This window comes from Gouania willdenowi, chromosome 8 (genome assembly GCF_900634775.1).
Source record: "Gouania willdenowi chromosome 8, fGouWil2.1, whole genome shotgun sequence".
In the NCBI taxonomy this organism is placed as follows: Eukaryota; Metazoa; Chordata; class Actinopteri; order Blenniiformes; family Gobiesocidae; genus Gouania; species Gouania willdenowi.
The window spans coordinates 18,170,432-18,184,964 of NC_041051.1; the positions used below are offsets into that span (position 1 = coordinate 18,170,432).

The 14,533-nt window shown below is 37.3% G+C and overlaps 2 protein-coding genes across 2 annotated transcripts in view; one reads left to right on the forward strand and one right to left on the reverse strand.

Moving 5' to 3' along the window:
* Nucleotides 1-1,493: 1,493 nt before the first annotated feature.
* Nucleotides 1,494-8,209, forward strand: LOC114468215 (retinol dehydrogenase 8). The gene is made up of 8 exons (XM_028454981.1): nucleotides 1,494-1,602; nucleotides 4,024-4,053; nucleotides 4,168-4,287; nucleotides 4,355-4,516; nucleotides 5,463-5,642; nucleotides 7,382-7,475; nucleotides 7,565-7,748; nucleotides 7,879-8,209. The coding sequence occupies exons 3-8, from the start codon at nucleotides 4,191-4,193 to the stop codon at nucleotides 8,086-8,088; spliced, it is 927 nt and encodes a 308-aa protein (XP_028310782.1). The 5' UTR covers nucleotides 1,494-1,602; nucleotides 4,024-4,053; nucleotides 4,168-4,190; the 3' UTR covers nucleotides 8,089-8,209.
* A 319-nt stretch (nucleotides 8,210-8,528) lies between these two features.
* The window catches only part of notch3 (notch receptor 3), a 31,858-nt gene continuing 25,853 nt past the window's right edge, over nucleotides 8,529-14,533 (reverse strand). The window contains exons 30-33 of the mRNA XM_028454872.1: nucleotides 12,478-12,782; nucleotides 12,238-12,385; nucleotides 12,059-12,156; nucleotides 8,529-11,955 (exon numbers count right to left, since the gene is read on the reverse strand). Coding sequence (XP_028310673.1) covers nucleotides 10,459-11,955; nucleotides 12,059-12,156; nucleotides 12,238-12,385; nucleotides 12,478-12,782 — 2,048 coding nt within the window. The 3' untranslated portion in view covers nucleotides 8,529-10,458. The remainder of the gene's footprint in view (nucleotides 11,956-12,058; nucleotides 12,157-12,237; nucleotides 12,386-12,477; nucleotides 12,783-14,533) is intronic.

Consider the following 14,533-nt stretch of genomic DNA (forward strand, 5'->3'; position numbering starts at 1 on the left):
AAAGAATAAAAATCACCACAGAAAGTTATAATTATGAGTTGGTAAAGTCATAATTATGAGATACAAACTGAGCATTTGCTGCAGTCTACCAACACTGACTGTTACCATTCTTATTGACACTTTGAATAACAGTTAATCTAAAACACTTTTTTTGGTTGTTTTTTCAGTTCTTACAATTCAACACATGGTACATATAGTGTAGAAAATAATGGAAGTTCATAAGTACTGTACGTCTTTATTGCAAAATGATTCTGTCACATTTTGTATGTTTCTTTGCAACCTGACATAAAAAAATACTTTGTCATAATTATGATTTTCTTTCCTATTATTATGACTTTTTATCTTATAATTATGACTATTTTTTTCATAATTATGATTTTCCATATATATATATATATATATATATATATATATATATATATATAGTTCACCAAGTCAAATCCTTCGTGTGTATAAGATACATTACATGGCTAATAAAGTTGATTCTGATTTTGATTCTTCTGATATATTAAGTGGTAAAAAGAAGCTTCAATATTACACTCACATACTTAATTTTTTTTTTTTCGGAAATAATAGGTACACTGCTTAATTAACCAGTGTGTTTTATATTTATTTTTGATTTGATGTAAACAGCTTCCTAACTGATTTGAAAAGGAAGAGAATACTATCATTAATTCACAATACTACTACTACTACAACTACTACTACTACTACTACTATTACTACAACAACTATTACAACTACTACTACTACTACTACTACAACTATTACAACGACGACGACAACAACTACTACTACTACTACTACTACTACTACTACTACAACAACTATTACAACAACAACTATTACTACTACTACTACAACTATTACAACAACAACAACAACAACTACTACTACTACTACTACTACTACTACTACTACTACTACTACTTTTTCTATTACTATAATTTTTTTTGGTCTTAACTTTACTCAGTAACGGTTGGGTGTAGAAATGTAATGAATTACTTTACTTCTTTTAAAATGTGCTTAAGTACAAGTAAAACTAACTGATTTTGAAATATACTCAAACATGAACAAGTACCCATAATATATTTGTTGTAATGTTAAGTTTAGTGAGCTACGACAGACAGACTGTATTTATGGGCTTTAATTGTTGTTAACGCAGACACTTGTTAAAATGTGTTTAATGACACTGTAAGAGCGGGCCTGCCCTCTAGTGTTCTATATGGAGCATTGCAGCCAAAAAGCAGTAGTATCCATTTCAGGGGCTGCTAGAGATGAAAAACGCTATACCAACATTGAACTTAGTCACTAGTTAAACCGTCTATATTTAATTTTAGCTGAAACATATACATTAAAAATGAGAGGGGTAAGGTAGAACAACTTAGTTCGGTAAAAGTGAAAAGACTTGGAACGTAAAAGAACTACAACTCCCAGAAAGACGCACTGTGTCTGACCTCTTTAGGTAATCTCTGGGACTGGGTTTGTAGTCGTGATCCTGACCAAGGTCATATAATAGCACTAGTGGGCCGTCGGAGCTCCAACTGACTGTTTTTACATCCAGTATCTTCAGCTGGTTGAGGACGAACCCCCCATCCACAGGTGTGTAGGTTAAACATGTCTCTGCACATCTCAGCTCTGGAAGCACTGGTATTAGTGCCTTTTGATACCTTTACATTCTAGGTCGCCTTTTAAAATCTTTATTAATGTGCATTGTCCATTTTAAATAATCAATTAAATTAAAAATTCAATGTTTTTTTTTTTATTTTACTGTTAGGCCTTTTAATGTGTGTGTGTGTTTTTTTGTATGTTTTTTATGGACCTCAAGTCTGAAATAAAGCGATCTATCTATCTATCTATCTGTCTGTCTATTAAACGGTGCTTGCATATAATAATAATAATAATAATAGGCAAGGCACTCCAAATTTATTTGTATAGCGCATTTCATACACAAGGCAACTCAATGTGCTTTACATGATAAAACATTAAACTGTTTAAAATCAACATAATAACAATAATAATAATAATAATAATAATGATACCATAGGCACAAAATTTGTGATTATGTTAAAAGCAACATAAATTGCATTGTTTAGTACAGTGTGTCTCAAATGGGGGCAGGAGGTACTAGAGAGAGAGGAAAACTAACAAATGAAGTCATTAAAAATATGGGATTTTATGATGATTATTTTTTTAGGTCAAAATTATGTTCATATTAACAATGATGAAATGATTTTGATGAGAACATGAACTGAAAAAACAAAGGTCAGTCTTGGTCCCACACCAGTCGGGAGATGATCAGAAATGATAAAAACTATAGAAATAAATCTATTCATAAGACACTAATTACTGTTTCTTATTTACAAAATCAGATTCTTTAAAATGTGTGTTATTACTCATTTATTCCATAATTATGCTCTATAGATGTTTTTCCAAAGTATTCTGATCAAAATGTTGGCGACGGAAGAAGGGTGTACTTAGATTCAGAATTAAAAGAAAGGGGGTACTTCAGCCAAAAAAAAGTTTGAGAACCACTGGTTTAGTAGATAAAAATGAAGTTTTGTTTTTTTTTCATTTGTGAATTTTACTTTGCTGAACTTAATCAGCACAATATATAATAAGTAGGGCTGGGCGATATGGACCAAAACTATCATAATCGAATTGGGAAATTTGGATGTCAACCAACCCTGTGTTAACATGCTGTCACGCTCGAGCATGGACTAGAACCCAAATGCACAACTCAGGAGTCAAAGCTCAAACAAATAATCTTTTAATAAACAAAGTAACAACGTAAAATCACTCTCACAGAGGAAAAACAGCCGTAACAAAGGCAAGGACAAAGTATCAAATAATATTAGGCACAACTATGGCAAAATGAAGCAAAGTATCAAAGGAATACAAAACCTGATTTGATGAAGAACATGAAACATGGAGTAACGCTGGTTCTCTGGCTGCACACAACAAGACAAACTGGCACAGGACAAAGGGAGACACAGACTATTTATACATGAGGTAGGGGAACACAGGTGGAACCAATCAGGGGCGGAGTTAACAATCACACTGGAGGGAAATCACACAAAGGGAGGAAGTCAGGATCTGAAATGAGAGGGAAGAGATGAGTATCAAAATAAAACAGGAAATGGATGACAAAACAAAGACAAAAAACTAAACATAACTTAACATAACCTTCTGGACGTGACACATGCACATTTCAAACAACACACATACTTTATTATTTTATAGGATTTTAATTATCATATATTTTATAATCACAATATTTCTAATTCTAAATAACACTATAGTATTTTTTCATGGTACTGTATTATTGTACGTAGCATAGATTGTGTGATTTCTTTTTTTCTTGAGACTAACAAAGGTGCGTTTGTTTGCAGATTAACATTCCACTGCATATGAAACAGATTAATGACAAACTATGTGGTCTCAGTGGTTCAAACTATTGTTCATTCTTAAACACAAAAATCATCAGTTTATTATAAATCAAATTTGAACGAAGCCATTATATATATATATATATATATATATATATATATATACCTGCAAGACCTTCTTACTGTTTTACTATGTAGGGATGGAATTAGGAGTTAGTATTAGTCTGTTGCTTATATCTGGTTTTGCTCATTGACTAATAATTAAAAAAAAAAAGATGATGACACAAATGTTGATGATTTTAAGCATTGGTTGCACTTTAGCCCATTACAGGGAATCTTCTGCTGTTTTACTGGGTAACTCCCAATGTATTACACATTAAACTTATAGTGTCACTTCCCAGAACAGATGAAGTTATCTTTATTATTTAAATGCAGCGGTTCCCAAACTGATGGGTGCTTCACGTCATGATGGAGGGATGGTGGAGGGGGTCATTTAGCATGAGAAAAAAAGGATTTTGCACTAAAATAACTTTATTAATGTTTTAAAATATGTAAGTTTTGAAAAAGGATGATGTTCTTAATATTTTCCAATTGAGGTTACCTATTTTGTTTTTGAAAAAATATTTTCTTCCAGAGGGGCGCAACAGAAAAGTTTGGAAACACGGTATGTATATAAACTGAAAATACTGTATACATCACTAATGAACATACGTTTCTTCACACACTGATGACTCATGCAGAGTTATAAATACTATTTATTTTTTTGTCTTTCCTCCAGGTTCAGCTGGGGGGTGAAGGGACATGGGGAGCAGGAGAGTGCTGGTGACTGGATGCTCCTCTGGCATTGGTTTGTCTGTGGCTGCTCGGCTTGCTAAGGATGAGCTCGGCAGGTTCAAAGGTCACTCTCACTTTTCCCACACACACACTCTGGAAGCTGATGATGTGTTTGCTTTTATCCGAGGTAGTGGTTGCAACTATGAGGGATCTTGAGAAACGTGGAGCTTTGGAGAAAGCAGCCGGTGACGCTTTGAACCAAACTCTGGAAATCAAAGAGTTGGATGTGTGTTCTGAAGCGTCCATTAAGGAGTGTGTCAACAGTCTGCCTGACAGACGGGTCGATGTCCTTGGTCTGTCTTCCCTCCTGCTTAAAGATATGCCAATTCCGATTTTTTCCACTGAACTCATATGGGGTGTCGATTGTAAAGTTGCGCATGCTAAAATAAACAGCAACTTATCTCCAACATTTAGCAACAAAGCACGTTTAAAAAATGTATGTGAATTTTTTAATGTTACTTTTGACCAGATTTACAGCAATATTTGGGAAATTTGTGATTTTTTAAAATTATAATGTCAACGTTAAATCTAAATGTTACATTTAAATATGATGTCAACGTTAAATCTAAATGTTACATTTAAATATAATGTCAACGTTAAATCTAAATGTTAAATCTAAATGTTACATTTAAATATGCAAACATTAAATCTATATGTTAAATCTAAATGTTATGTTTAAAGATATTTTCAACATTAAATCTAAATGTTAAATGTTAATGTCAACTTTAAATCTAAATGTTAAATGTTAAATCTAAACGCTAAGTTTAAATGTTACGTTTAAATATAATGTCAACGTTAAATCTAAATGTTAAATCTAAATGTTTCTTTTAAATAGAATGTCAACGTTAAATCTAAATGTTAAATGTTAAATCTAAAGGTTAAATGTTAATGTCACGAATGAAACTAACAATTTAGCTTATATGCAAATCTGAAGTACCAAAATAAAAAGTAATTTAGATTTAAAATTTATATTTAAAGGTCAAATTTTAGATTTATGATTTAACCTTTAGGTTTAGATTTAACATTGACATTATATTTTTACGAGAAAAGTGAATATCACAAATTGCACAAATATTGCTGTATATCAGGTCAAAAATAACGTAAAAATTCACATACATTTTTTAAACATGGTTTGTTGCTAAATGATGCAAAAAGTTGCTGTTTATTTTAGCATGCACAATTTCACAATTGGCGCCCCATAAACTCACACTTTACTTCATATATTTTGTGTCGTTGCAGTGAACAATGCAGGTGTTGGAATGATCGGACCATTGGAGTGCCAGAGCACGGCTGCTGTGAAGGAGATCTTTGATACCAACTTCTTTGGCCTGGTGAGGCTGGTGAAGGAAGTGCTGCCTGACATGAAAAGGCGTCAGAGTGGTCATATTGTGGTGATGAGCAGCGTTATGGGAATACAGGGTGGGTTTCTTACTTTATTTCTTTTTTGGTTTCTTAAAAATAAACTTTAGAATATATTAATTACAAAAATAATTTACAATCAATAGTTAAACTTTAAAAGAGAGCAATACGCTATATACATAACAACAGATATTTAGATCATACAATTCCATTGTTCCATAGGTCAAAGTTACTCATATTTGCACATTTAGTTGTTTTTTTACATTGTATGACAATTTTGAAAGTGTGTAATAGGTTTTTTTGTGTGTGTGTATTTAATCAAAATCATATAAAGATATGACCAAATTCATTTATTAACAGCAGCAATGGCTGGATGCTGAAAATGTATTATTTGTTACTGTAATGTAGAAAATGGGGTGGAACTAATAAGTTTATACTTCCACCCACTCCCTTTCGAACACAGAAAGTATGAATATCAGGGTTGGGGGTCAACTATAATTGTAATTGCGTAATTGATAATTAATTACAAATATGGCAAATTATGATTGTAATTGTAATTTTAAAAATCTGTTGCTGTCATAAACTTATATAAATTGTAATTGAGTTAGGATAATTGACTAGCTATAATTTTATGCAAAACTGGGGAACCATGTTACAGTTCTATGTAAAGTTCTGAACATACGTAGTTAGCAAATATTAAAATATGTTTCATATCAAGCTTTCCCACATTTTAACATTTAAAAAATATTGAGGAGTATACTGACCCAAAAAAGGCTCAGACGCCAACACCAAAACTTTTAAAACTATATTTTATTTAGAATAATGAGGTAACCAATAAATAGAAAATAAATGACAGGATATATATTCGTTTTTAGTGAATTTTGCAGCTGATTAAGAACCTTTAATCATAAGAGATGCAAACATAAAGCTAACACAAGAGGAAGGTTAACTTTTATTAGATCATTTATTTCAGGCTCAATAATTGTGATTAATTGTAATTTAACTTTTGTAATTCAGAATGTAATTGTAATTTACTTTCTGAAGATAAAAATACTGTAACTGTAATTTACTTGTAATTGGAAAAAAATGCTAGTCACTGTAATCATAATTCAATTGTAATTGAAGATGGGTAATTGAAAATGTAATTGTAACTGAAACATATAATTGAGCCTCAACCCTGATGCAGTGGCAGCTGGCCAATAGAGGGCGCTAGGGTGCCGCCCCACCACTCACCACGTTAGTTTGAGTAGGACATGAAAAAAGACCGTCTGCGGCTGCGCAGAGTCGAATCAGCAGCACAGTGACACAACACCACCGCCCAGCATGGGAGGGGCTGACGTCACAGTCGTCCGTCATAAAGTGGGACGATAGAAGAAGAAGCAAAATGAAGAAAGAGAAATTAAATAATACTGCTTTTTAAAGCACTTTTCAGAAAAGGCAAAGAAACATGAACAAACTAGGAACAAAAAGTAAATATGATGATTTCAAACCTTGATTATGTTCATATTTTTTAAACTAGGTCTGAAATTATATTTTGTCAGGTCTTTGATTATGTATGTTCATTTACAACTAACTTTGTCACCCCCATTTTTTATTTAATTACCTGTTAAACTAACTTAATAAAAATTTTAAAAAAAAATCTGAAAAACCAAATTTTTCTGCATCATCTGCATAAAATCTTTTGTTGATTGCATTATTGTTTTTTTTGTATTATTGCAATTATTCGAAATAAAACAGTATATCAATAAAACGAACTTGTTTTTTAAGTTGCTGTTAAAACTCTGAATGTTTCCGTGCAGGACTTTTGTTCAACGACGTATACTCTGCTTCCAAGTTTGCTGTGGAAGGATTTTGTGAAAGTTTGGCAGTACAAGCGATGAAGTTTAACATCAAGTGATTACAAGTTTTTAAAAAATACTTCAACCAGCCAAAAATGAAACTTGATTGATGGGAATTTATGGTGCGTCTGTGTCTGTTACAAGGACTACTCTGGTGGAACCAGGCCCAGTGGTGACAGAGTTTGAAAGGAAGCTGTATGAATTAGCTGAGACGATGGATCTGTCAAAGACTGATGAGGAGACGGCAAAGATCTTTCGTGAAATGTATCTACCGTATTCTAAAAAGATCTTCACTTCACTGGGTCAAAGCCCAGAGGAGGTATCTGAGGCAAGTGGGGACATTTTTGTAAGCCTGTATTTTGTCATCTTTTCTTATCGTTTCATGTCACGTTTGTGATGAGTTTGCCTGATCCTGTGACATGGTGACTCTTGTTTTTTTTTTTATTTTTATCATGCAGCAAACATTTAAGTTGATCACAACAAAGGACCCCCCTTTACGCCACCAGACGAACCGTCTGTACACGCCCATGACGGCTCTGAAGCACGCGGACCCAACTGGCCGTTTGCCTTTGGACACTTTCTACAAGATGGTCTTCAAACACGACAGAGTGTTTAATGCGACCGTTGAGGTTCTACGCTTGCTGAGGAGGAATCTGGGGAGAAAATGATCACATGGCTCTTTCTATGTTGAAAGTATCTATTCGTACGGTTGCCATACTGGAAAATCACAGAATTAATGTAAGACCTCCCGCTACTTATTAGCTACTAAATCTGTGACAGTGGATAGGTTCTGCATCACTGATCATTTAAACAAGTTGAATTATTTACAACTTCAATAATTTGCTGTGGTAATAACATGGCGATGTATGTGCACAGTTAACTAGCTGTTTAAAAGGCAACGAGACATTATGTTAGTAGGGTTAGCTTCTTTATACCCAGCGTAATAGATTAATGACCCAGCACAACTTGTCACACAAAACAGTCTGGTTCACTGTATGCACGTAACATTTATGGAACATTATGAACAATTTTCTTACATATGGATTTAAATGATGTCTGTTAATGAAAAATTGAAAGGAACAGAATTGTACACACTTGCAGCCTTGGCTTCAAATACTGCTAAATGAAGTACTTTTTATTTTTGTCGTTTTTAGTACACAAAAGTCATTTTAGAAACATAAAACTTCTCAACAATAATCTACCCAAAACAAACATATTTACAAACTGTAATTGAGAAATTGAAATGTACAAAACACTTAGTGCGACCCGGTAAAGAAAATGGTAAGACCAGTTATGTAGAAAATGTAAAAAAATAAACACACGTAACAATTTTCTTGTAAGTATAGTATAAACAGGACTGTGAACAATAACATGTTTTTCGGTACAGACGAGGCAGTAAATGATGTTCTACTGAGCAGAATATAAGAATGCATTAAAGGAAGACTCGGACTAGGACATCTAAAGGCAGGGTTTAAGTCACCACAAAACATCACAGCTAGGCTTAGTGGCCCACTCATTTCAGTTTATGTTGTAACAAAAAGATTGCCCTCTCAAATTTCTACAATAATCAATTGACTTTAGATCAGAAAGTCTAAAATATAAAGGAAGAGAATGACCTTAATGCTCCAGCTCTAGATCATTTGGGAACCAAAGCATTGGTCACATGTTCCTCCAAGTGTTAGCCGAGTGACTGGGTAGTGTAACAAGTTGAAGGGTGGAGCACTACATAGTAGTGTTTTTCTCCTTCACTTTCTTTTAAGCAGTTGTTTGAAAAATGCAGCTCATTGGCTCCTGGAATGGAAGCTACTATAGATGCAGAGGAACTGTCCTTCTGCATGCCGATAAACCCCTCCCTCAGGAGTGACAGGGCATAAGCAGTCACATGCCAGCAGCCACACTGACCAGTCCTCCACCGACCACACTGGCAGAGATGAAGTGGAAAAGCCACAAAGGTCTTCATTACAGGCCACACCAATCCCACCAGTCAGTAATCTTCTTGTGGTTTGTGTCAGGTACTGGTGAAAGGCACAATGTCCAGACTCAACAAAATGGAAGGAATGTTTGCAGGGAATAGTGATATAAAATAGCAGCTGATATAAGCATAGCTTAGTACATCTGATGTGAAACATACAAAAAGAAATATACAGAGTATAAAACAGACATAAAACAAACATTAAGGGCAGTGACATGCTGATTTGACAGATTTGTGAACAAATAAGGATCATACCAGGCAGTAAAATAGGCAGTAAGAGCCTTTCAGTGGCAGCAGAAATCTACAAATAAAACTATTAAACCTAAAACTTTTTGATTCCTTTTGTAATTTTATAAAATAAAATAAAAACTGCCCTGGAATAAATGCCTCTATATATTATAAATATCTATTAATGTAGTCAAATGTTGGAATGATCCCACCGAGGCAGGTCACTTGAAGTGCTTAAGAGACACTCATCTACATTCTTATTCATAATAGTCATATGGAAATGAATTGTTTACCATATTTTAATCAAACCTAAAACTACTGCAGAACAACTCTTGAAATGTTTTTTTTGTTGTTGCTAGAACCAGTTTTTTTTTTTTTACATTGAGTGGCACTTGATGTGAGATGCTAGGACAGAAAGAGAAACATCTACAAAGCATATTCAGATAGATAAAAATAAATAAAAATAAATGAATTCCCTTCAACATTTCACTTTTTCCTTTATCTACTTTAAAACTGTTTGTTAGTTGTCAGGAGAATGTCCCCAAGTCCTTGAAATTAAAGGCTTGGTTTTCTTCATATACTTTTTTTAATATTAAAAAACAAGTCCATCTGTGACAGAATTACTTCATTCAATTGTCTGCAGTTTCTTCAGACAACACACATTTCCCTTTACTTTTTCTTTCTGCCAAACACTTCTAGCAGATGATCCTAGATAAACTTAAGTCAATCCAAATCCAATAAAAATCTTGGAAACAGGCTGACACATAATAGCACAGACAGGCTAAAGAGCATGTCTACTAATTATTGATCCCTCCTTAAAGCAGAGGCTGCAGGGCCTTCATGCAAACACCTGCATCTTGCCATTTGCGTCTGGGATTTGGGTGATTTGGGTTTGGGCGGGGACAGCAACTGCTGGGCTGGGTGTTGAATCTGACCAATCAGAGACACAGTGTGGAGAAGGACTGGACCACTGCTCTGAAGACTCCGGGGAGGGCGTCAGGTAAGGGTGCTCACTGGGCAAGTGAAGGTAATGCTTGGGTGTGGAATCCAGTGCGGATGTGTAACTGTGCTGGGAGGGCGGTGTGGGGTAATCCTCCTTTCCTGTAGTACTGCTGCTAGGCTGAGAGGACAGGGCCTGAGTAGGCGGAGCTGCTGGAGTGGGTGCTTGTGGGGGCTGAGAGGGCGGCGGTGGCTGAGAAGGTTGCTGGGACATCTGGGCCTGCTGGAAGAAGGTTGGTGGGGGCTGCGATATCTGGGGGGTTGGTGGAGTGGAGGCACTCATGCGGCCCATGCTTTGTTGGTTGCTTATGTTGTGTGTGATGATCTGTTGCTGCTGTGGTTGCTGCTGCTGCTGTTCAGCAATGGAAGGCAACTTAACAGGACTGATGGTGGGTGTGGAAGAAACAACAGGTGAGGCTTGTAGCATGGCGTTACGGTAGAGCTGCTGTTGGTGCAGCATCATGTTCTGTTGCTGAACAGCGGAGCTCTGATGCATGCTAGCCTGGCTGTTTTGCGCAATATTCATTATCTGCTGACCACACTGGGAGGAGGGGGGCATCCGGCTGTGCCAGTCAAATGGCACACTGACGGGACTGACCAATCCCATGTTCATCCCCATCTGGCCCGAACTCAGCACAAAGCCGTGGTTAACATCTGAGGCCATAGAGACACGGCCTTGTAAAGACATTCCTGCAGCTCCCAGGTCATTGAGTTGGGCTAGAGACACAGCAAAGGGACCACCTCTCTCCAACATGCTACTGTGCACCATTGGGGTGTTTGGGACAGACATGGAGGAATGAAAAAGCCCTGAAGACTGCATAGCCACAGGGGAGGTGGGATTGGTGATGTAGCCAGCATTGCTAGCTCCCCCGTGGGGTGAGTCCAGTGAGTCGACTGGGGATAAAGTAACTGAGCTCTCCAGTAAGGCACTCTGCATGTCCAGGGTCAGCTTCTTACTGCGGGCCTTCACTGACTCCTTTAGACTTGTAGCATGTGGGCCTCCAAGGCCAGAACCTTTCACCCCTGGCCGACGATTCTTCTTGCTCTGTGGCGTGTTCTTTAGACTAGGTAGAAAGGCACTGGGTGGGCACATGAGAGGAGACAGAGTGTGTGCTCCAGTGAGGTGGTGTCCTGCTCCACCATGGCCCTGGGGACTTCTCACTGTGTTGTACTCATCGAGAAGTTGTACAATGTCATGATGCAGTCTCTCCTGAGAAATGTCTCTTGGCAACCTGTCCATGTGGTCTGTTATTTCCCTGTTTGCAAAGTGAGCCAGGAGAACCTTCACAGCCTCACAGCTGCCCTCTCGTGCAGCGAGGAAGAGTGGCGTCTCCTCCTGGAGGTAAAGTGATGAAAAACACGTTTAGTTGTCAATAAAGATATTCTAAATTTAGAAAAACTGATATACAACAGCTTTTTTAAAATAGTCAATAGCTTACTTTCAGATCTTGCATATCTTTGTTAGCTCCATTCTTTAGCAACGCAACTGTAGCATCCACATTGTTCACAGCAGCAGCCCAGTGTAATGCAGATTTACCTAAAATAACAAAACAAAATGCAATCAAATCCATCAACTGCAATTTAAGCTCTCACTAGTGCAAAATTGATGCACCCTTACCTAATTCATCCACAGCGTTAACATCGGCATGACAGGTAATAAGCTCTTCAACCATTCCTTCTACGGCCAGTCGTGCAGCCAGAATCAAAGCAGTGGATCCGTCATACATACGAGAGTCTAGATCCGTGGCTCGATTTCTAATCAAAATCTAGTAAGGATGAAAACAAACAGTCACATTGAACAGTCTATATACTGTATATTGGCATTTCTCTAACAAATAACCACACAATTTCTAACTACCTGGAAGACCCCCTGTGCATCCGCTGCAACGGCGGCATGCAGAGGGCTGCGCCCTGTGTTGTCCTGAGCATTGGCATCTGCCCCAGCATCCAACAGTCTCTTAGCAGCATCTGCACGGGCATAGCGAGCAGCCAGATGAAGCGCTGTCTCACCCGTGCGGTCTGTTTGGGCAGCAAGAGATGCGCCCTGGTAGATAAGGTCAGAGATTATGTTTGCAGAGCATTCTTCATTCTCTTCCTCTTCTGTTATCTCAGGCTCTAAACCACCACCACAGAACGATGCCAGCATCAGTGGTGTAAAGCCATCTGGTGGAAGGAACAAAAACAAAACATAAATAGCTAGTAAACTTCTGAATATAATGAACAATAAGTAGAAGTTTGGGTAACAACTTTACTTGAAGTTTTATACATAAGGCTGACATTACACTGTCATTATCTGTCATTAACATGAACTAAGGGCTAGAATATTGAACAGTATTAGAAGCTATCAAGTTATCATGAACCACGGGCGTAACTATCGACGGTGCAACCGGGGCAGTGGACCGAGCCCCAGGTGCTGTAAGGAGCCTATGAAGGAAGGAAGAAGAAAAAAAGCAGCACTGACCAGAAGCGCCATATATGTTCCTGTTTTTGTGAATGGAATAGCTTTGCGTCGTTAAGGTAACGAATAGTGGCGGGAGGGGGAAATGACAATTTGTAGAATCACCTTGACACCTGTCAGTCATGATAAGTCAAGATGACTCATTCAACATGAAAAAAAGTGGAGTGTAAAAGAGGAAGGAAAAAATGAATAGAATGTGAATGAAGCTAAAATGACTAAGTTAGACAAGTCCTCAAACCCAGGCAACAGTTAGCATCCCACCAGAGGCTAGCGCTAGCTTGCCAGTTAGCTATACTGAAGCGCACCGAAGCCATCAACACTACCACCGCATCCCGTTTCTCCAAGTGGCCAGAAGGAGAGAATCCCCTGACACCACAGCCTCAGAGTTTGGACTCGGCACTGCTAGACTAATTCAACTGTACGACCTCACTCTGCCTCTTGATGCCAAGACAAAAAACTACATAATAGCCGTAAAATGAGCTTCTGAGTGAGTACATCTTGTCTTTGTTTTGAAGTGGGATTCAAACCAGCAATGCACTTGTACCCTCATATTTGTGAAACAAGTACAGTGCCTGTCGGAAGTATGTATTCATGTGGGAGCTTAAGTGGAGTTGTGAGTTTTGGCCAAATGAGTATGTGTTTGAAGGTTGGATGTACAAAGAGGTGTCCATACCCTGTACTCTGTAGTGTTATAAAGGGGTATATGTGCGGATGCAAAGTAAAATAGTGTGTGCGATTTCCCTGGTTTAATTCTATGGGACATGCACAAGATAAATTGATAAAGTTTGCACCAATGCGGCAGTTTAGGTAGAATCTGATAAAAGACATTTGTACAAATAACACTATTTATTTAGCATTTGACAGTGCAGGGGTGCTTATCATCCAAGGTTAGTAATTAATATACAAACAGATATAATTTAGAAAGCAGACTGAGAATAACTTAATCTATAAATCATGTGTGAGGCTCACACTTCCAGAACTAACATGGTGTGTGTGTGACTAGCTACTCCTCCGTGGGCTCACACACATGCGCGTGCTTCAGCTGTGTATATGCACGAAATTATTCATTAAATGGACTATTTCACGACAAACAAATCCTACGTCACACAGCTTTGAACCAAGCTGCAGCTATGTAGCAAGTATTAGCACTGTCTGTCCTTGAACACCAGAGACATTTGCTGCACAGACATACACACATACACACTGACAGACACACAGCGATTCCCTGCGTTAATGGAGAGATAAGGTGTAATTATGATGCCTTTGAAGCTATATTTACATTTTTTTTGGGTTAGGTGGAGGGATCTAGTAGGGTTAGGGGTTAGGGTAACGAACAACACTTAATGACAGCCTTCATGACACCTTATTCATGCTAATTACAGGTGTCATGACATAATATTGACAGCGTAACGTCAGCCTTTACGTGTAAAACTTCAAGTGTTGCCGAAGTTTGTAA